General features: G+C 45.2%; 1 protein-coding gene across 1 annotated transcript in view; it reads right to left on the reverse strand.

The window, feature by feature from the left end:
- LOC148818473 (voltage-dependent calcium channel gamma-3 subunit) overlaps window positions 1-20573 on the reverse strand; it is a 45469-nt gene extending 24896 nt beyond the window's left edge. Inside the window, exon 1 of the mRNA XM_088936637.1 lies at window positions 20068-20573. Within this exon, the coding sequence (XP_088792763.1) occupies window positions 20068-20278 (211 nt within the window). The 5' untranslated portion in view covers window positions 20279-20573. The remainder of the gene's footprint in view (window positions 1-20067) is intronic.
- Window positions 20574-22741: the final 2168 nt, after the last annotated feature.

Here is a 22741-nt window from a genome sequence, read left to right on the forward strand (position 1 = left end):
GTTCTACAACCGCGTAGTTCCTTTCCCCAACCACGAGCTTGTGGCTGAGGAACGGGGTTCAGACCTCAGAGAAAACAGCCCTGAGACCCGTGCAAGATGGCAAGATGCATCCGTGTATAGGAAGAAGCACTTGGGGAAAAGTCAAGAACTATCACGGCACAGTGCCCGAGTTACTGTAGCTCAGTAAAAGCCTTTTCAGCCTCCGGGGTAGGATCGTGGTAGGAGCAGTGGACATTGCGAGGTCAGTGACTGGAGCACCCCTCTCTGCAAACCATCTAGGAATAAAATTACAATAATACCCCACCCGCTCCAAAAAATGCATGCACTTGTTTTTTTTTTATTCGGCGGTTCGGGCAAGGTCTTAAGAGCAGCCACTTAGCCCGACTCCTCCTACCATATACCCCAAATATCAAATGCACTGAAAAGCCATGCTACTTTTTGTAGGATTTATCTTCAAGCCAGCATCTCCCAAATCGTCTAGGACTGCCTAACAATGTTTAAGGTGCGATTCCCAGTCTTCACTGAAAATGATGACATTTAGACAAGCAGAAGCATACGAGGTGAGGGCTCTCAAGGTCTTGTCCATGAGCCTCTGGAGTGCCACTGGAGCCCCATGTAACCCGAAAGGCAACATGGTATAACGGTATAGGCTCATGGGAGTAATAAGGGCGGCTTTTTCTTTAGAGGCATCTGCCAATGAAATTTGCCAGTACCCTTCTGTCAGATCTAGTGTGGACAGAAGTTTTGCTTTCCCTAGTTTCTCTAGTTTGTCATCCCGAGACATTGGCTACGCATCAAATTTCAACATTTCATTCAGTTTTCTGAAATCACTGCAAAATCTCCACAGTCTGTCTGGCTTCGGTATGAGAACTAGGAGGCTAGACCGAGGACTGGAACTTTCCTCTGTAACTCCTTCCTTAACAATTTCGGCTTTCTGTGCTTCAGATACCCGACAGGGAGGGTTCTTGTATAACCGTGTCTTGAGGAGTTATTTCACGTTGGACACATTGAGTCCTGCTGGGAAGAAGACTGAACTGATAGGCGGTGTTACTCAAGAACCGTTCCGTGTCTTGATAGTGTATCCGAGTTCAGAAGCGATATGTAGAGGGTCTATTGTTCGTTTTTCACAGACACATGAGGTAACCGTCGATGGAGTCTGGGGCCGCGGATTACATTCCTTCCATAATTTGCAAGAGGTTAAAGTGATAGATCCGATATTTATTTTGTTTATCGGGTTGGTGAACTTTGTCATTTCCTGATCCACCACCTCGTACAGCCCCTGCCGTTTCGCATACAGTTTGCTCTCAGTAGAGGGAACCAAAACTTCATCCCCTCTGTTGAATTCTCTTTCCCTAGCCCTCCAAATACAGTAGGTTTTCTGCGTATCCTGGGCTTTAAGGTACTATAGGCTTAATCTAACTGATTGGATTTTACATTTGTGTCACATAGTCTATGGTATTTTTTTGCATATCGAAAATTTCCTGTGTGATATCCAGTATTCCCCTTGGATTCCTCCTAAAAAGCAGTTTAAAGAGGGGGAAACCCGGTGGGAGCTTGGAGTACTTCCCTGATGACAAACATCAAAAACGGCAAGGCTAAATCCCAATCACTCTTCTCCTGGCTAACAATCTTTCTAAGCATCCCCTTTAAGGTGAGACTAAATCACTCTACTAATCCATTGGCATGTGGATGACAGATCGAGGTTTGCAGCAGATTGAACTGTAGGAGGTTAGCAATGTCCTGCGTTAAGTCTGACAAACGAGCCCCTTGATCCGTCAGGATTTCTTTAGGATTTCCCACCCGGGAAAATAGTCCTACTACTTCTTTGGCAATCATTTTACTGTCTGTATTTAAGGGAACTAGTTCCGGATATCAAGTTGTATAGTCAACTACTACTAATAGATGTTCATGTCCACTGGACCTACTGAGTCCATCGCAATGCATTTTAAAGGCACATTATTATAGGAAGGGGAATTAGGGGCCTGAACCGGTTTGCCATTAACCCTAGCTGTGACTTGCGAGAGGCTTGTGTTCAAACCCCTCCACTAGAATGTGCAACTCAGGCTTCTGTCACAGTAACACTACAGTCCATTGGTTCCAGCCTAGCAGCCTCCTGAGAACACGTAGCCGAGATATAACCCCACTCCCCAACGGTATAGCAGAGATATTCTTTATTCTCTGCCATTAATCGTGTAAATCCTGGAGGATACACTCTAGGAGAGCCTTTTTCTCCTTTCTCTAACCGTATTCCCATATTCCCTTTTCCCCAAATTATCTCCTGGTTCCGTGTTGGTATTTCCGACGTTTCATGAGGATTCTCCGGCCTGGTATAAGGTATTTCCCTGGTGACCCTATCCTTGTGGTGACCTGCTTGTCATAGCTTGGGCAGCTATGCGTCTTGCTGCCAGAGCCATAAACTCAACATTCTGGAGCAACCCTTGTCCTACACTGCGTCTTCAGTCAGGAGGTAGACTCTCGAGACATGCATCTAATACGAGTATTTCAACTACAGCCCTTTGTCTGCTGAAGGTTGAAGCCATTTCTTTCCTAAGCGGATTAAGTCAAACATTTGCGAGCGGGCAGATGGAATGGCTTGGTATTTCCAGGCACGGATTCTCTGGGATCTCACATGGCTACTGACGCCCGTCCTCACTAGGATCTCCTGTTTTAAGTGATCAGACTCAGATGAGTCAGAAGCCTCGAGGTCAAAATATGCTTTCTGTGCTTCTCCAATCAAAAACGTTTGCCTATTGGTCTTTATTCCAGCCTTGTTTCTCTGCTGTCTGTTCAAACACCACTAAGTAGGCTTCTGCATCTCCTTACTGTAGACCACATGCCAGGTGCACAGCGCTATAGTCCCTCCCCCGTCCTCCTGCTACCGATATTTGAGCAAAGTGTCCACCGTCTGCTGGAGAACCTCAGTAGCCTCCGATTTTGTCACTATAGCATCTTGATTATTTGTTTCTTGTTGGATCTTATTAGGTTCTTGCTGCACCACAATGACTGTATCAGTGCTAAAATAGCAGCCTCCACATTTTCCTAAACAAGCAATAATGATTCTCAAGCCCTAAAGAAAAACATGAGCATCCCTCCACTGCCACCATATGCAAAAGATCCCCCTTCCTGATAGCATTGCAAGGGATTTTCTACATGAACTATAACTGTATAATCCCCCTGATAGCAGTGGCAAGAGCCTCACTCGGTTGAGTCCGGTTGGCCAGGTGCGCTCATTAACCGTCTTCTTGTTTACCGGCGTCCCGACCCGGAAAACAACCGAGGCTGCTACCAATATTACCCAGCTATGATCTTTCTGAGATTCGCTGTACAAGATCTCTCTCACTGTTCACTGTTCACTGTTCACTGTTCACTGTTCACTGTTCACTGTTCACTGTTCACTGTTCACTGTTCACTGTTCACTGTTCACTGTTCTTAGCCATGAGGGTCTGTGTAAAAGACCACCTCTGACTGCCTCAGGGACTGCTTTTATAGGGAGCCAGAGATTCCAGGTGCAGACAATTCAGTGATTTCCTTGTGAGAATTTGAAGAATGCAGCTCACCTAAATGAGATGACCCCGCCCCTTGGAGATTCACCCATGCTCCCAACACCTGCTCTGCTACACCTTGCTATATAATGTGCATGGCAGTGCAAGGAAAGTAAGTTTTCAACTGCCTTATTGAAGGCAGCTTTTTAACTTTTTGTTTCTGGGGGGGAAGGCTGAGGCTGAGGCTGAGGCGCTGATTCAACATTAGTCACTAATGACTATGAAATCGGCCTCTCGTGGGGGAAGGAGCTCGGGGCAGCCTTGTCTTTTAATAGGCACCGCGGAACAGGAAGGGCCCTGCGGATCTGGATTCAGGCTACACACGCTGAATGATCGTTGTCACATCAATGTCCTTTAACGCAGGCAACATGCTTCATTTAACTTTCCATTAAAACACTTTGATGCAGAAGCGCGCGGGGACCTTCGATATAGGTCACCCAGAGGCGTGCTGCGGCACTCACCCACAGCCCCCAGTGGCAGAGAGTGGCAGACAGCTGCATTTAGAACCCATTCCATTTCATTTACCGATCTGTTTTCACGTTCTTGTTTTTTTTGCTTGCCATGATTGCTTCCTTCCTCCCCGGGATCCCTTCTGAATCTAACTTGTGCTCACCTCAAGTCTGCACAGTGGGTGTTCAGCCCATTCGGAAGATGGCCCATGTTATTGACTTGGAAAAGATGAATACAAATATTCACCTAAGAAAAAGTATAATCAAACCTTGAATGCTGGGTGGAAGATGTTAAAATGCCAGGAAGACCTGCAAAGTGAAATTTAGAAGCCAGATGCAGATTGTATAAGTCTTCTCCTGCGTGGAGTCCATGTTTGGTGCAACAATTGCACAATACAGTGGCTCGGTTTGAACCTTCAGGTTGTGATTAAAAATATTCTGTTAAAAAAGTGCAAACACCAAGTACACACTAGGACATCACTGGAAGGGGGTAAACACCTTTGCAAGGCACTGTAAGCAGAACAGTTAATTGCTAACTTACAGTACTTTACTGTGTTCATTCCACATATACATTTTTAATTTAATTTAAGAATAAATAATATTTACACCAATGTGGGTTTTAACTCAGAATAATTTAGTAAATCTTAATTACACTTGTTACCTTTAACAAGTGGGCTGAGTGGTGGCTCTGTGGCTCAGGATCTGCGCCTGTGGCTGGAAGGTTGCTGGTTCAAATTCCGCAGCTGGCAGAGGAGTCCTACTCCGTTGGGCCCCTGAGCAAGGCCCTTAACCCCAGCTGCTCCAGGGGTGCCGTATAAATGGCTGACCCTGCACTCTGACCGCAAGCTTCTCTCTCCCTGTCTGAGTGTCTCATGGAGAGCAAGCTGGGGTGTGCAAAAAGACAAATTCCTAATGCAAGAAATTGTATATGGCCAATAAAGTGATCTTATCTTAAATCCACACAATCTAAAATATTACAGAAAAAATGGGCATCAGACGTTAAATTCATATGCAGTGTAGCAATGCGTCTAATTAATGTCAAGGTATAAGCATTAAAGCATAAGCTTTAACGGTTTAGATAGACACTTTATTGATCCCGTGAGGGAAATTGCAGAGAATGAAAGTGGCTCGAACCCACAATCTTCGGTTTACGAGATCGACGCCTTACTACTTGGCCACCGTTGTGCATAATATAGAAATCCATCCCTGGGTGGGCTCGAACCACCAACCTTTCAGTTAACAGCTGAACACGCTAATCGATTGTGCCACAGAGACTGACAGAGACTTACTCCATCAGGTACCATACGTGCTAGAGGAGACCTGTGCTCCATGAATGGGTCCATCGTCACAGAGGGAACAGAGAATGGGAGCACACTTTCCAGATCACCCCAGGATGAGCACTGAACCGCATGGACTCCCTCTGTTAGCAAACTGGGTCTGTCTAAACAGAACAGCCTGGGACAGATGGGTGGGCAGCGCCCTCATGACGGACTCATCCTCAGGTCCTCCTCAGTGTTGAATTCCCCTGCGGCGGGAGGCCTGGTCTTTTGGGGTGCTGGGGTTCACCATATGTCTGGGGATCCCCTGATCCTGGCCCCTAGGAAGTCTCCTTCCACCCAGGTGAGGGGGCTGAAAGTAGTGGGGCCCTGCACTATTTCACATGCAGATCTCGCATGTCTCCTGTCTGTAGCCTAGGAGATCAGTAGCGTTCACTTTCAAATCCGACTGGGCCAAAGTGGAAAACTGTTCCACCATGCATTTACAGCTTCATACTGGTATTTGTATGTGGGTTCTGCAGTGGCCAGTTTTTGGGTGTATGCTACAGAATTAATGTAGAAATTAAGAATGAGTTACCCTTCCACATTAGTAGAAAAATGATTCATCCTGCCTGTTCTTCAGGACTTCTGTACAGGGGGTATATTGGACAATATATACCTGACATGATTATTTCAAGTAGGTGCAATATTAATAGACAAAAATGAGTGGAAAAAATATCTTCTGCCTATCTCTCTTTGTTTACATTTCGCACCATGAAATGTGACTAGTGAACACAAATGCAGGGCCTCAAAAACGACTGTACAAACGCAATAGTTATTGCTGCTCCTGTAGATTGATTGTCTATAACAGATATCGCTAGATGAAGGTTCAGCCTAAGTCATTCGGTTGGACTCTCGGTACGCAGACAGTGATGAGACAGTGAGCTGCGTTAGGGTGTAAGGTCCCCCAGGCAAATAGACTGCACAGGAGAATATTAAAACTTTTCCAGATCTCTACCGATAACACTGCAGATATTCCTGGCTCTGTGAGTGCTATACAGCAGCACTAAATACAACATCGTTGATTGGGCAATCACTACTCAGCTATGACAATGTTAATACTTAACTGCCAGGGTCGGGCAATCAATGTCTTCTTAAACAGACTGAAAGATTGTTGGCACAGTGTGGTGGGAATGTTTTAATGCATTCAGGGTAATTGATAGATTCGCCTCAGTCCAGACAGCACAGTCACGTCAGACACCAGAAAGCCTTGAATTTAACCCTGCAGCAAAGGAAAAGATTGGTAACATCTAACAATTTGAAGAAAAAAACACTGTTCCAAAACACTGGGGACCCACTGAGGTATATTCTGAAACTCCGTATTTAAAAGGAGTGAATTATTTAGTCTGATTATTAAGGGGGATATTATGTTTAATGCACTGGCATGGCGTCATTAAGTATTGTGTACAATTTCGGTCACCAAATTACAAAAAAAAGGTCATTGCTTCTTTGAGATCAGTTCAGAAGAAAGCACCCCGGTACTTTTGTGCACAGACAGACCGAAGAAACAGAACATTTTCGGTCTTGAACAGAGAAGGCCTGATATTAAGCCAGCCCCGTGCACTTCTTCAACATCAACTGAAATACGAACCAGAAGACCCAACTGGAAACCACTGCCCGTGAAAGTGAATTGAAAGCAGAGAACAGGAGGCACTTGTCTGTCTTAAGAGCAGCGGGAGAATGGAACAGGATCCCCAGTTTGTTGAGGGCAATAACCTGGCTACTTTCTAGAAAATCAAGATACTATCTGCTAAACAAGCCTGATGAGCCAACTGGCACCCTCTCATCTGGAACGGTTATGTTCTTAAACTTAATTAGTAACTAAATAAGTAAATAATAATAAAAATAAAATGATTTACATATAGAAAGGGACTCGCTTTCCTTTCTTCCACCAAGACAGTGCAGCACCAAACACTAATGCTGACTCATAAGGTTCTTGCAATAATGCTGGTGCCAGGTTAGAACCATCCTGTGCCTAACAAAGGCAGAAGACACTGCGATTGTTACTGGACTGCAGAGTGACACCTGGAATCCAGCAAATTCAGAGACGCCGAATGGTGAAATCAGCTTTAATCACTACAATCTACTTTATAGCCTTAAAATGGGCCTGTGACATTTAGCTCAGGGCAGCCAAAAACACCAGCAGCCCCCTGTTGAGGCACCAAGGCAAACTGTATGCAGACACATATTGCCCTTTCCAATGAATTTATATTAATTGTTTAACAACAGAAAGACACGATTTCCACAAAAATTAAGTTGGATTGGTACATCAAGCTCTAAGCACAGATGAGAAGGCTTCTGTTAAACCGGCAAAGACTTCAAGAACAATAAAACAGTCTTTAAGACCTATGGGTTTCAACAAGCAGACAAAAAACAAGCTTTTTATATTTCTGTAAATCCAGGGAATGGAGCTCAACATTATTTCAGAAATGATTTTGTTTCTTAGAGTATTCCGAGTCCCCCAACGTTGCTCTTCTGGGCTTCACCCTTTACCTGGGTCTCCATCTGGACAATCTGGCAACTGTGGGCCCAGAGCCGTTTTTACAAATTCATTTTGTAAATACGATACATCAAAAAGCTTCTGTTCTGCTGCCAGTTAATATAAATGCGTTGGGTTGTCTACTGAATCCGAAGTGTATTTTAATTTTAATCTCTTGAATACAGCATTTCATTCACAACCATAAATGCAGTGCTGCTTTGAAATATTCCTATTCCTGTTTTAGACGTATCGGAGCAGTGCAGAAAAACGCTGAAAGAAAACCCATTCTGTACAATAACAACTGGAGAATTGCAGCTTTGGGACTTAATTTCCCTTGTTTCAATAGCCTTCTATTTGTAATCAACTCATTTGTGGTCTGGAGTTCTTTGTGAACTATACTGTAGCTCACCGACAACCACTGCCGATTCTGGTTAGTTAAGTGCTGCGATATACAGTACAGTACAGCCTAGTGACACTTCATGGCAAAGGCTTAGTGACTGTGTGAACAACTGCGTTCATTTAGTGCAGCAAATACAGCTCAGACCCATGTTAATATCAATTACTAATTGTCCCGTGCAACCCTGCTATCTGGAATAGCAGTCCTCTGAAGTCTCAGCGATTTCTCTCTGCGTTTTACGAGAAAACCACAGAACTCCGGACAGAAAAATACATGTTGGGTGTCGCGAACGGCGCATGTTATAACTGATCTCCGACCGAGGCTTTTCGGAGCCGATACTTGGTACAGGGAGCGACAGAGCAGGAGTTCATGCAGCTCCCTGAACGCGAAAACGCAGGTGCAGCCACCTGGGCTCACCGGGGCTGCGACTCGCACAGCTACCTAGGGTACAGCTTGTCTCGTAAAGGTCAGGGCGGGCCTGGGGTCTCAGGCTGCGGGTCTCGCATCGTCCCGACAGGCCGCGCTCCCCGCTGTCTCCTCCTGTTTACCGACCATCGACGGCCGGAGCAGGCAACGCATACGTAAAATAATGGAAGGGCTAAAAATAAATAACGCAGACTATTCGTTTTTTGTTCTTCTTCTGAGAAACAGCGCCTAGAATAATTGAAAAACCTTTGTTTCGCAGAGGACTGTAAATATTTAATCTCTACGTGATTATCAGTCGAGCGGTGCGCGTGTTCCTCTGTTTATGCACACCGTTTTCATTTATCTACTTTTTTATTTTGTGAATTTTCTGGGCTTTAATATTGGAAGCCAGGAACTCTGTGTACTTATTGCAGGGAGTGTCTATCAAAACCTACTTGTTGTAAAGAGTTCAATGCTGGAGGTCGTTTCTCTTCCTTGTCTACATCGTAGATGCACAGAAACACTGCTCTAATATGGCCGGGCTGCTTAATTATCAGATCTTTCCCTTTCACAGCTTGCAACCCGAAATACGCACAAAAATATATACAGTATATTTCAGCAACGTGGGGCTCGCATTACCTGCGAGTACAGCAGTTTAAGTCCGTCTAAAATTAACATTAGCTGTATTGCAGACCCTTATGGTGCCAACGGATTTCTTAGGTGTTGGCTCAACAGCGCAGACGACTCATGTACAGCTACACACAGAGCCCTCACCTTTCTCGTCTCTTCCACATGCCCACATGTACACTTTGAAACTCGCACACACCACTTTAACTTAAGGAATCTTGATTTTGCTTTCCTGGTATCTAAAGTAAAAGACTTTTCATTTGTAACAGGACAAAAAAGTTGAGCATAAAGAATTAGCAAGAAACCAGAGTGGCATTTGATTAACAACTCAAATAAAGGCTACTTTACGCTAACATATTGTGCCTATTTTCCTCACAGCTCAGTGAGGTTAGGACACGTTTGATTTAAATGACATGGAATATCAGTATCGGTGAGTTACGAAAATCTGTATCATGATGCCAGTTTCCAAGCTTGCATCATGGAAAAAAACCAACAAATGCTGTTTTGACTAGTGTCTTTTGAGCCACAGACTTTACAGAGCCACAACTTTTTCAGTTCACTCAAACTGTTACAAGTTCAGTTTGCACAAAAGTGTTAAAAGTAGCCAGCAGCCATATCGCCCTGCAATTCACCACTGGCAGCCCACTGGAGCTCAGCAGGTGTGAGCCTGGTCAGTACCTGGATGAGAACCCTCCTGGGAAAAACTAAGGCTGCTGCTGGAAGAGGTGCTAGAGGGGCCAGTAGGGGGTGCTATTCCTGTGGTCTGTGTGGGTCCTAATGCCTCAATATAGTGATGGGGACACTTTACTGTAAAAAGATGCTGTCCTTCAGATGAGATGTAAAACTAAGGTATTTGGTAAAAATTTAGTGGTCATTAAAAATCCCAGGGTGTTTCTTGAAAAGAGTAGGGGTGTAACCCCGGCATCCTGGCCAAATTTCCAAATTGAAATTCATCTGTGAATTGACTTCATTACTCTGTTCTCCTCCCCACTAATAGCTGATATGTGGTGAGCATTCTGGCCGTTGCGGCATCATCCAGATGGTGGTGGAGGGGATCCCCATTACCCGTCAAGCACTTTGGGTGTAGTGTCCAGAATAGCACTATATAAGTGTAAGGAATGATCCTAGATGGAGCTCACAAATGCTCTCAGTTGCTTGAGTGTGCAAGTTAAGAGAAAAGGAAGAACGTGAACCATTTCCTTCCTCACACACAGATCCAGTGAAGCCCAATGGCACACTTGTGTTTGCACACCCACACACATACTGTACACCCCAATCAGCACACAGCCTGACACAGACACAGATACTGACACTGCACGACTGACGGGAAAGGGATGCTATTAAGAACAGATGTACCCTAATCTCTACAACAGTTCACTGGTGCAAGACCCCATTTAACTGAGAAACACTTCAGCTGATGAGATTACTTTTGGCAAAAAAAACGACACTACCATCATTTTGCAATTATAAAATACAAAACTGAAACTGCATATAAAATGCTAACAGTGCATGCAGAACTTATGATTGTGAATGCAGATTTATAATTGCAGAAGTTCATAATGAATTTTTAAGAAGAATACCAGTCAAGAATAGTAGCAAACATCCATCAAATCCATATAATACCAACATATATATTAAGTTGTTTCAGACAAGATAGAATGGACTGCAGGATAAATTGTATTGCAAGATGAAAGATTCGTCAAAGAAGGAATACTCATACTCTCCACACTGGCTACAGGTGAACTGGTCCTGGTGGGGACTGGATTCAGTGCTGTTGCAGCAGCAGTACAAGGCTCTACTAAATGAATGGCCCATTTACCCCGTTTATGTATGTAGAAGGAATATTCAGCAACGGGTTGCCAGTTTTGCAGGGGCAGTTGCTCTTGTGCACTCTCATGGCTGTGACTGGAGTACTAGAGAGGAAGCCAGCCTCTCCAGAGCTGCTCGTTATCAAGGGGAGCCAGATGACGAGAGTGGGGGAAGGACAGGCGATGCATGAGAACCCATCGGAGACACAGTCCTGAGAGTTTTCACCACTTCCTAGTTATCGGCCTGCGGGGTCGGTACAAACCCAACAGCCCATCCCTCGGCCTGCCCAGTAGACAATCTAACTCCTTCAACTGCCACAGGACGGATCGGACTAAGGGACCCGTTCAGAAAAGAAAAAGAAGTCCATTTAGGATTGCGAACAGGAGGCGCTTCTTTACACAAATGGTTGCAGGAGTCTGGAACATACAAGAAGCCCTGGCGTCTTGCAGCACATGGCTCAATAAGATCCTCAGAGAAACTGGCAACGGGCAACCAAGGATGAGGGGCTAACCTCATCCTTGAACTTGTAACCTTATGCAACTTCATATAAACTAGGACACGATTTCCCCAGGGAATTGTGGGAATCTCCACCTCAGTGTCCCTGAAACACCCAGATACAACAGATCCCTTCACTGCCTTTGATCAGCTCTGTAATACGGAATGTTCCCAAGATCAAGCTTCTTTTTTTTTCTTAAGTGCAGGTTTGAAGTACAAGAGCTTGAGCCTAATTCCCCCAGCAGGGCAAAATGCAAACATAAAAAAGGCACAGTCCCTCCACAGGGCAGGGAGATCCTCTGTCTTCAAACCACTCTCTGAACGTGCTGAAAACCTGTAGGGACAGAAGGCTCCAGACGCTCAGTGGAGTGTGTCTCTCAAGTACACTCATCGTCTGTTGTTGTTTCAACACAGGCCTGGTTCAATAGGGTTCGACATCAGCCTTTTCTTCAGAAAATGTTAAGTTCCGTTATGTTTTAAAGCCGAAGTTGTAGATGCAGGATCTTATGCATAACAAGTGCAGACCAAACCCCAATCTCACATGACCTCTTTTCCCTATAAATCGATTGCAGGCCCTAGGCCTTATAGACAAATGATCAGCTTCAATTTAAGCCCAGAACCAGGCCTTTCCTGTCTATACTTACAAAGTTATTACAGAATGTTAAAGGGGACATAATTCCAGGTGGAAACTGCCTCTGGAGCTCTGACACAAGGAAGTAAGTTCAATAAAATTAATAGAAATGAATACTGCACCTTAAAACGTAGATCCATTGGACCGGGCAAACATGATCTATCTAGATGCAGGGCCCTTGAATTGCACAAGCAGCAGTCAGACATGTGTAGTCCAAAAACTGAGACCCGGGCGTCCTGTTTAAAACAGGGGACCGAAGAGGTCTGGGGAAGATACAACACATTCTCTGCAGATCGACCTTTTTTTCCTGATCCGATTCCCGCCCTTCCCAGGCTGTCAGGCCAGCGTCACTTTCCCGAATCTGCTCTCCCCCCCCCCCCTCCTCGTATTTGTCAGATCTCGGACTTCATGCAACCAGCCTGCAGTCCCCTTTAAGAAGGCGTAGACCTCATCCGATCAGATAACCCCTCCCCTTACCTGTTCACCACCACACCTCCAAACCCCAGCATACTGCAGTACTGAGTTTGCTCTCCCGTTGAGCTCTGCTCACTCTTTGTGTTTCGTCTCTTTGATGATGCTTTCCTGTTTTTCAGACTTAGTTCCCTTCTGACTGCGGTTTAAGGACTCAGTTTCTGGCTATTACTGTATCGGATACATGGGCTTTTGGAATTCTGCTGGTTTTTCGACTACGATCTCTGGACTACGCTTTGAGTTTCTCGCAGACTGGAACTTTTCTCACCAATCTAACTCTGCTCAGGATCCAATACTCTCCTCCAGCGGTGCTTCACGAACGTAACACTATTCCTCCACTGTAGATCCTTTGCTTTCCCTCAGTCTCTTTCCTTGGCTGATTCTTCTGCGCTTTGATTCATTCCAGTTGGCACGTGTGAATGCCGAACATACAGTGCATCCATGCTCAGCTTGGAGAAAGAAACCGGCAGTGTATTGAAAGGAAGGCTGTGCTCAAGGAAACACAGGTCAGCATATATGAAGAGTCTTCAAATGGCATTGTATGGATGTGACAAAATCCCTAAAGCCAGATCACATCATTTATTCTGTTTGTTAGCATCTGCAGGATGTAGCCCTGTGAAAGCACCAATCTCTAACTACAGGAATTAAGAATTTGTCAAGGTCCATAGCTGTCTCTTTTTCTAAAACAGAAGGGAATTAGTGTTTTGTGTTCTAGCATAAATAGTGCAAATTACACGGTGGCACACAGTGCTGATGAAGTCTCCTGAGTGTGTTACCAAATGATCCATGAAATACAAAAATAAACTAAGGTGATGACAAAAAGGCTTGATATTTTGAGGCAAAAACTGGCCCCTAAATGCATTTCTACATCTTCTTCACCAGCTTCTGGGTTTAATTAGTCATACGTTCGAACATTCAGCCAGTCTGAACAATAAGGAAACTGGCGGAACAGAGGCTGGATTGTTCAGTTTGGGGGCCCTTGCAGATATCTGAGCACTGCTGGCAAACCAGGCTTCATTTTGGTCTTCTTAGTTCACCAACAGGCTGCGATGTGCTGTTGGTACAACGCTGATTCTACACTTCCACACAACTCCAAATCCCTATGTCTCACAGGATACCGAAAGAGCACTCTTAAAAAGGGATGCGGATCGTGTCTTATTACAGTACCCGATGACAACATCCCTTATTATAACTGGCAGAAGTATTTTGTGCTATTGGATTCAGTCTGATTTTTCCCTCCCAGTTACTACACCCCATTGGGCACTATTTGCAACATTTCTGTATTTCTGTTTTAAAAAACATTGTTTGTAAGTCAGAAAGGCATCAGTAAAATAATCACCATATATCTTACGTACTCTAGAATAATTTACTGTATGTCCATATATTGTTATGCAGCATTTTGTTCTTTTCAGCTGGAATTGTGAACACAGTGAGGTCAAGGACCCTCTCTGTAGACTAAGCTGCATCTGATGCTTCAGACTGAACCGTGTTTCGAAAAATCACTCACCCACCATGTTACAACAATTTAACACAATGCCACAAGCAGCAGATCATGCACTACAAACGTCACATCACTGTGACTGTTACCTGTCCCCAGGCAATTGCAAAAGAAAGGTGGATATCTGTAACAGAGGAAGCACTTGTACAGCTCTGGTGTACTATACACCCGCCCTCCTGCCTCATCACTTTTGAGAGCCCCTAGGGACTATGAGGAAAGACAGATCTATATGATACTCACAATGCACATGTTTGTCACCTACTGGAGGTGGTTCGATTGGAGTGTCCTAGCAATTGAAACCTGGAATATAATATAGATAACATGTGCATTGCACTGTAAAATACAGCACCTGTGACTAAATAGTATAAGAAAACAAAATACAAAACCATCTCCATTTTATGAGCATAAAACCCACAAAAGAAGAGCATTATAAAAAAGAAACCACAAATTAAGGGATACTGACCAAAAACATCAGCTACTGTAGAGCTGAAATATAAACTTCCACTCGGACATAAGTCATATATTCCAAACCCAGATTCTAATGGTGTATTTCTATTATGTAGAAGCAAAAAGGCCCAAGACTGAAATAAACCAGTCACTGAGGCAATTCAAGCAGGATATATCGTCCCTGTTTGGAGAGTGAACCAAAGTTTTTATTTAATGTGGGTTCATGTTTATAAGGTTGAAAAGAAAACACTTCCGTTTTAAAAAAGGAAACATTGTATGTCATTTATCAATGCAATTCTTCTGGGATTCTAGAGTTTGGACACAGGCGGCTGGTGCACAGACATCAAGCACGCTGGTCACAGTTCTTGAACAGTGCTCGAATTGGGCCAGTACTGTCCCGTTGAGTCCTGGTACTTTATAATGATTCATTGAACAAAATACATTCTCTTTTATCTCTGCCTCTTACGATTTCAATCCTGTTAGATTCAAAACACACCTGATTACAATCCAGAATACTGAACACTGTACCATGGGCAGTGCCAGATTTCCCATTGGGCACTGCAGGCACAGTGCCTAGGGCCTACGAAAGTTTTAGGGTCTACGAAGGAGGGAGACACTAGTGAAAAATGAAAAACGAGCTGAAACAACATGCTTGCGATCGACTCTAGGTGCTCCAAATCAATAATCCCACGCTCTCTAGAAACTAGAAGTATCGAAGTGACGCTCGCTCGACTCGCTCCATCAATCACGTGGTTTAGCATTAGCATAGTTTATAATAATAATAATTAATAATTGCTTACACTTACAGTGCCTTGCGAAAGTATTCGGCCCCCTTGAACTTTTCAACCTTTTGCCACATTTCAGGCTTCAAACATAAAGATATAAATTTTTTATTTTATGTGAAGAATCACCAACAAGTGGGACACAATTGTGAAGTGGAACGAAATCTATTGGATTTTTGAAACTTTTTTAACTAATAAAAAAATGAAAAGTGGGGCGTGCAAAATTATTCGGCCCCTTTACTTTCAGTGCAGCAAACTCACTCCAGAAGTTCAGCGAGGATCTCTGAATGATCCAATGTTGTCCTAAATGACTGATGGTGATAAATAGAATCCACCTGTGTGTAATCAAGTCTCTGTATAAATGCACCTGCTCTGTGATAGTCTCAAGGTTCTGTTGAAAGCGCAGAGAGCATCATGAAGACCAAGGAACACACCAGGCAGGTCCGTAATACTGTTGTGGAGAAGTTTAAAGCCGGATTTGGATACAAAAAGATTTCCCAAGCTTCAAACATCCCAAGGAGCACTGTGCAAGCGATCATCTTGAAATGGAAGGAGTATCAGACCACTGCAAATCTACCAAGACCTGGCCGTCCCTCTAAACTTTCAGCTCAGACAAGGAGAAGACTGATCAGAGATGCAGCCAAGAGGCCCATGATCACTCTGGATGAACTGCAGAGAACTACAGCTGAGGTGGGAGAGTCTGTCCATAGGACAACAATCAGTCTTACACTGCACAAATCTGGCCTTTATGGAAGAGTGGCAAGAAGAAAGCCATTTCTCAAAGATATCCATAAAAAGTCTCGTCTAAAGTTTGCCACAAGCCACCTGGGAGACACCCCAAACATGTGGAAGAAGGTGCTCTGGTCAGATGAAACCAAAATCGAACTTTTTGGCCACAATGCAAAACGATATGTTTGGCGTAAAAGCAACACAGCTCATCACCCTCAACACACCATCCCCACTGTCAAACATGGTGGTGGCAGCATCATGGTTTGGGCCTGCTTTTCTTCAGCAGGGACAGGGAAGATGGTTAAAATTGAGGGGAAGATGGATGCAGCCAAATACAGGACCATTCTGGATGAAAACCTGTTGGAGTCTGCAAAAGACCTGAAACTGGGACGGAGATTTATCTTCCAACAAGACAATGATCCCAAACATACAGCAAAATCTACAAAGGAATGGTTCACAAATAAACGTATCCAGGTGTTTGAATGGCCAAGTCAAAGTCCAGACCTGAATCCAATCGAGAATCTGTGGAAAGAGCTGAAAACTGCTGTTCACAAACGCTCTCCATCCAACCTCACTGAGCTCGAGCTATTTTGCAAGGAAGAATGGGCAAGAATTTCAGTCTCTCGATGTGCAAAACTGATAGAGACATACCCCAAGTGACTTGCAGCTGTAATCGCAGCAAAAGGTGGCTCTACAAAGTATTAACGCAAGGGGGCCGAATAATTTTGCACGCCCCACTTTTCATTTTTTTATTAGTTAAAAAAGTTTCAAAAATCCAATAGATTTCGTTCCACTTCACAATTGTGTCCCACTTGTTGGTGATTCTTCACATAAAATAAAAAATTTATATCTTTATGTTTGAAGCCTGAAATGTGGCAAAAGGTTGAAAAGTTCAAGGGGGCCGAATACTTTCGCAAGGCACTGTATATAGCGCTTTTCTGGACACTCCACTCAAAGCGCTTTACAGGTAATGGGGTCTCCCCTCCACCACCACCAGTGTGCAGCCCCACCTGGATGATGCAACAGCAGCCATAGTGTGCCAGAACGCTCACCACACACCAGCTATCAGTGGGGAGGAGAGCAGAGTGATGAAGCCAATTCATTTATAGTGCATCATGTGATGGATGTAATTCAATTGGCGTTTACCCCTCTTTTTGCAAATTTCGGAGTGAAAGTGCCTAGGGCCTACGAACACCGAAATCCAGCCCTGAACACGGGCGTGCTTTTTGATCCTGTATGTTAGCACTTTGAGTTCATATAATCAAAATGATGCCCAAGCTCATTTTTATCCAATTATTCTGATGTTCCTGAAGCAAATCCTGAGCCATTCTCTGACTGAGTACTCTACCTGGGATCAGTCAGTAAGGATCAATCCACGACAAGCGAGACAAACGTCTATCCATCCAGTACGTAGCCAAAGACAGATCTTCTAGTTGTTGTTTTCCCCAGTGTTAAATAGGTGTTTCCACCGCCTATTTTAAAAACATTCAGCTTGTTTTTAGATAAGGAGATACGGGGAAGGGGGCACAACTCTACTTTTCATCTCGACAACACATCAACGTCCAAGGAAGGTTCCGAAACCAGCTCCGCCTGGCCTGGCTGTTAAAGACTGGGAGAGGGATGAAGAGCTATCTACCGCCTTAAACCATCAGAGCAGCTCCTCAGCTCCCACCTCTGGGCCCACCCTGCACTGCTGCCAGACCCCTTCCACGTGTGACTGGGAGAAGAAACAGGAATGGACATTTCTGGCATCTGTATGTTCTTTAAGGGGGAATGGCGGGCGAACCTGAGCTCGTGTAAAAGCCAGGCTCTGTATTGTAATTGCCGAGGGTGGGGTGCAGGAGCTAACGCGAAGGACAGCAACAGACAGGAGAATTCACCGCCCAGCCCCCCCCCCCCCCCCACGCTACCTTAGATAATCTGAAACCTGAACCCCATGTCTGAAGATGCAAAAACATGTCAAGATGTAGGCACTAAGGAAGCATTGAGGTACTAAAACAAACAGTCCTCAGATAATCATGCAGAATCAATGAATGACTGAAATGTCTCGGATTACTCAGCTGCCGGGGGGGGGTACAGCGTCTTGGAGAGAGCAGCGCAGGAGCCTTCGGGGGCTGTCGAAGCCCGTGAGCAAAGCAGACGCAACCCCCCATGATCGCAAAGACACCGTCTCCGCTGGAAGCCACAGGGGGCCTTTTTTAATCAAAAGGAACATCCCTGGACAACTGCCGCAGTTTTGATTTCGTACCAGAGTGCAGGGCTCGATGATAAGCCACGACATGTCACGGCGGTGACAGGTGGGGAGAGTCGCTCCGACATCGGCGTTTGAGCAAATTTATTTCGGATTGCCGAGAGAGAGAGAGGAGGAAGGAAGACGAAACAATCACAAAGGCGGCGAATGCTAAAATTATTTTTCAGCTAGAACAGCCCCACAAAAGTGGGGAGAGAAGTGCTTTCGTTATTGTTCTCTCGGTGACAGCTTGGTCATGAAGGCCTTGAATTACTGACACCCCCCCCCCCCCCCGAAGGATGGCAATGGGGGGTCTGTGAGGTCTGATCCCCCCTGATCAGACCTCACAGATCTGACCTACTGTACGTGCTCATTCAGGAACGCTTTCGCAGGACTCTCGAGATGCTTTTGAAGGCTTTTAAAACAGTTTTCTTTTCTTTTTAAAGATTTTCAAACTGAGGCAAAAAGGACAGAGACCAGGTCAACCTTCCACCCCAGAATCCAGGCGTAACAATAAAATCAGCCTCAACCACCTTGGCATTAAACCGATGGAAATGAGTTCAACAGCATTATATAGCATTTTCAATTACAGAAAAACTTCACGCATTAGGTCAACTGGGCTGCCCCACTGCCCTGGAGGACTACAGAGCCGAATTTCTGGTGTGAAGGGTTTAGGTCCTGAATTCTGCTATGCACTGGAAAATGCAATGGGTGCAAAACTGAATAACACAACTCCTATTAATAGAAACAAGAAAAACGTCTCAGGGTTGTGAAAAACCATTACGATTTGGCCAAGAAATCTTACATGTCACATAGTGGCCACCATTTCAACCTTAACATTTAAAGCGACCAGCAGAACAAGCATTAAGGGAGATCTATCAGGGAAAAGGCTTCTATCCTGACTAACGGCACAGAATTAAGAACTTACTGTCACCACGGAGAGATGGAGAATTGTAGTACAATCATAAACTAAAGGTCTTATCTAATGTATTATACAGCATGTCACAAACCACAGTAAACACTGTAAACATACATCACTACAGGTGTGCATTTACTGTATGTGTGAAACTGGGTGGAGAGCACACTTCTAACTAAAATAACACCGCATGTCCTGTTTACACATTATTTATCATAGATTTGTGATAGTTATATGCAGTATTCAATTCCTGTGCGTTTAAAAAACATCTGTTATGCATCTAATATCGGCTTAAATCTTAACCCATTTTATACATTACAGCCTATAATGTTCAGAATGCTTTGAATAGCATAAAAAGGTTATCTGCACCACCTTTGTAATAAAAATGTAATTGCAAACAGCCCGCGGTTACTTGCAGGTACGTCATTACAGTTAGCGGGGCAGCGTTTTCTACGACGCTCGTCTGGAACAGAAGTGTGATCAGGTCTGTGCAGAGCAGGGCTCGGAGGAGGCTGAGCTCCACAGGTTATACATTTTATCTCGGATCTTCCCAGCAGTGCGGCGGGCGCTGTGCGTTACTGCGTGTGTGTGTGTGTGGGGAGGGGGTGTATTAGGAAAGGGGCTCAGTAAGACTCGGTGAGTAAAATGGGAGAAAACTTCAAAACGACCTCTTTCGACACGAAGCAACAAATGGAGCACACATGCGCGCCCAACTAAAGTGACCAGGGTGGGCATCGAGTTCGTTTCGATGCTTGTGCATGCCCCAAAAACAAACAAACAAACAAACTGGCTCATTAGAGAATAAAACAACAAATAAAAATAAAAATCGAAAAGGCCTCCATACCTTCAAGACAGCAGGTCCTCCACAGTCCAGAGTGGGTCATGACTTCTTCGTTCTTCCGGCTGGTCTCGTTGTCGTTGGCGGATTTAGTCCTGCACACGCCTCTGGAATACAACCAGTAGTCCGTCCCGACCGCGATGGTCATCAGGCTGAAAGCGGCGAAAGCCCCCACAGTGGTGATTAACATCTGGACGCCTCTGTCACACATCCTCATTCTGCTTCATGGCAGGGTGGAAACGCACGCAGCCAAGGCGATTCACCGGGTGCCCGGCCCGCCTGCCTCGCCGCCTCTCGGCTGGAGATTCCTGGCGACTTCAGCTCGCATTAACATGATCTTCAACTTTCTGTTGTTGTTGTTGTTGTTGTTGGGTTTTTTTTTTACCGCGATGTTGTGCTCGTAATACCGCCGCGGACAGCCCGGGTGCCTCGTCTTCCACCTGCCCCCGCAGACTTCACCGTGTTCGCGCCACACATGCCCGGCCGGACTGGCCAGACCCGGGGACAGCCGCCTGTGTCGGAGCCGGAGAAGGGAGATGTCAAGTACGGGCAGGAAAATAATAATAATAATAATAATAATAAAAAAAGATGCGCGTTTTCTCATCGACCGGCTGAGAAGCTGTGACAGACCCTGCAATCACCGACAAGAACCTAAGTACCTACCATTAACGAGCAGGAACAGGAAATCCTTGCAGTGCGCTTCGTTTTTCGTCGTTTTTCCTTAATTTCAAAGCCTTTCGATCTATTATTTTCCGCAGGCGAACGGGACTGAACGGGCTTGCTACTTAGACACGCGATTCCCGACGAGCGCGGCGACGAACCGAGGCGGCATAACGGAATGCATTAAAACTGGCTGCAGTTAACAAACCACTACATTTCATTTAATCCCTACTAGACGATCTTTACGTTTCCTCCCATTTACAACGGCATGTCGTTTCCCCTCTAGAGAATACAGAAGAGTATCTGAAATTTCAGAAAAATCCGACTTGGAGGAGTTGCAGTCTGCCGTTGAGATGCCTTCTCTTACACGGATTTTGAATGCAAAAAAAAAACAAATATAAAAGCAGCTGGTGAGAAGGCTCTTAACTTCAAGCAAATGTTGCTTTTAGCGGCATTATGAACAGTTGCAAGTCGCGGCGGCAGCGGGAGCAGTCGTGGTTATTCGCGCTGGCGCTTGCAAATGTGCTTCTGAAATGACAGCTCCCACGTTCCTCCGAAGCTGCTTCTCTTAAACAACGCCCACAGCGCGGCCGGAGGGAGAGCCGAGCGCTCCGCCTGTTGCGACTGGAACGCGCAGGCTGCTGTCCGCGGTGCTGAATGGCTTCGGCCGCCCCGAATCTCCGGATTCGCAGCGCGACGCCGCCCGCACAGCGCCTCTGGCCGCTCCGACGGGCTACTTAGGCCTTCATTATGCAAAAAAATATTGACAAGCGATGCATAAAGAATCGGACCCCGGAGGGGCAGAAAAAAAAAAAAAAGACGGCACACTTAAAGAGCTACCGACTCACTTCGCCCTCCCCCGTTTCGTTTCTTGGGAATCTCACGCACACTAACTCGGAATCGTGTTGGATGTTAGCAGACAGGATTCCATGAGACTCCCTTTGCAAATACGCGGGACACAGAGAATACACCGCTGAAAAAAAACAAAAAAAACATGGTTATCGTCGATGCCAGCGCTTTAACGATTCATTTAGCCGTTCCATGGCGCAAAGGCTGGCATCTCGAAGCTGTGCGAGAGCTCGTCATTAATGCAGTCTTAAAGTCAATGAGGTCATGGAATTTCCTTACTGGTGCCTAAGGGGAGGGGCACGCACATTGTAAAGAAATGCCGCTTTCAAACAAGACGTTGTAGAAAGCAACAAATCTGTTGTTTGTTTCACTGCAGAAAACCGGTTTTATTAGGTTGTCTTTCCTGCTTCCGAAGACTAAAGACACTTGTGAACAATTTTCCACTGCTGCAGATCATATTTACGTGTACACCCATGCTTATTTCGCCGTGGGTCTGTTCTATTTGTAATTCAGGTCCCGTCTATCTCTGTACAAAAAGAACAAGCAGTGACAGTTGAATGTCTGGATGTCCGCTGTGGAAGCGTTTCTGGTGCTCAGGTCCCTTTCATCAGTATGACAGATGTGTTGATCAAACCATGCCCAGGCTCACCTCAGGACCGTTTCACTGATCTGACTGAGCATTACCCTAAACTGAGCAGGGCTGAGTACTGAGCACAGACAGCAAGTTTGCAGTGAACACCAACGTTCTGCGCTCGGCTCTCAACAAAGAAGATCGGACAACAGTTGCGATCACTTCCTCGAGATGCAAACGTCCCCTTTTCCCTGCCTCTCGTGACCCAGTCTTCCCTGTCCTGTTGATACACACGGCTGTGGATGAGAGAGATAGGGTGGGCGCTCAGATGCGGGAAAGCTAGAATTCCTGTCGTGCTCGAATCTCGCAAGGAACAGGTTCAGCCCAGACTGGTCTCTCGATGCGCGATATTAAAGTGATGTGATACTTCCAGGCCCCGAAATTCGCACCAGCCTGGAGAAGAGAACTGGTGAACTGCTGTGTGAACAAAGCTCTCTATTGTGAGCCTCCTATTAAGAAACCCTGAACTTGGGGACGTTAGAATTTTCCCTAGAGAGCCACTCCATTGCATTGCTGTGTAACATCCATGGCATGTGTTGA

The sequence above is a fragment of the Atractosteus spatula genome, chromosome 18, assembly GCF_055471065.1.
Source record: "Atractosteus spatula isolate fAtrSpa1 chromosome 18, fAtrSpa1.hap1, whole genome shotgun sequence".
Classification (NCBI taxonomy): Eukaryota; Metazoa; Chordata; class Actinopteri; order Semionotiformes; family Lepisosteidae; genus Atractosteus; species Atractosteus spatula.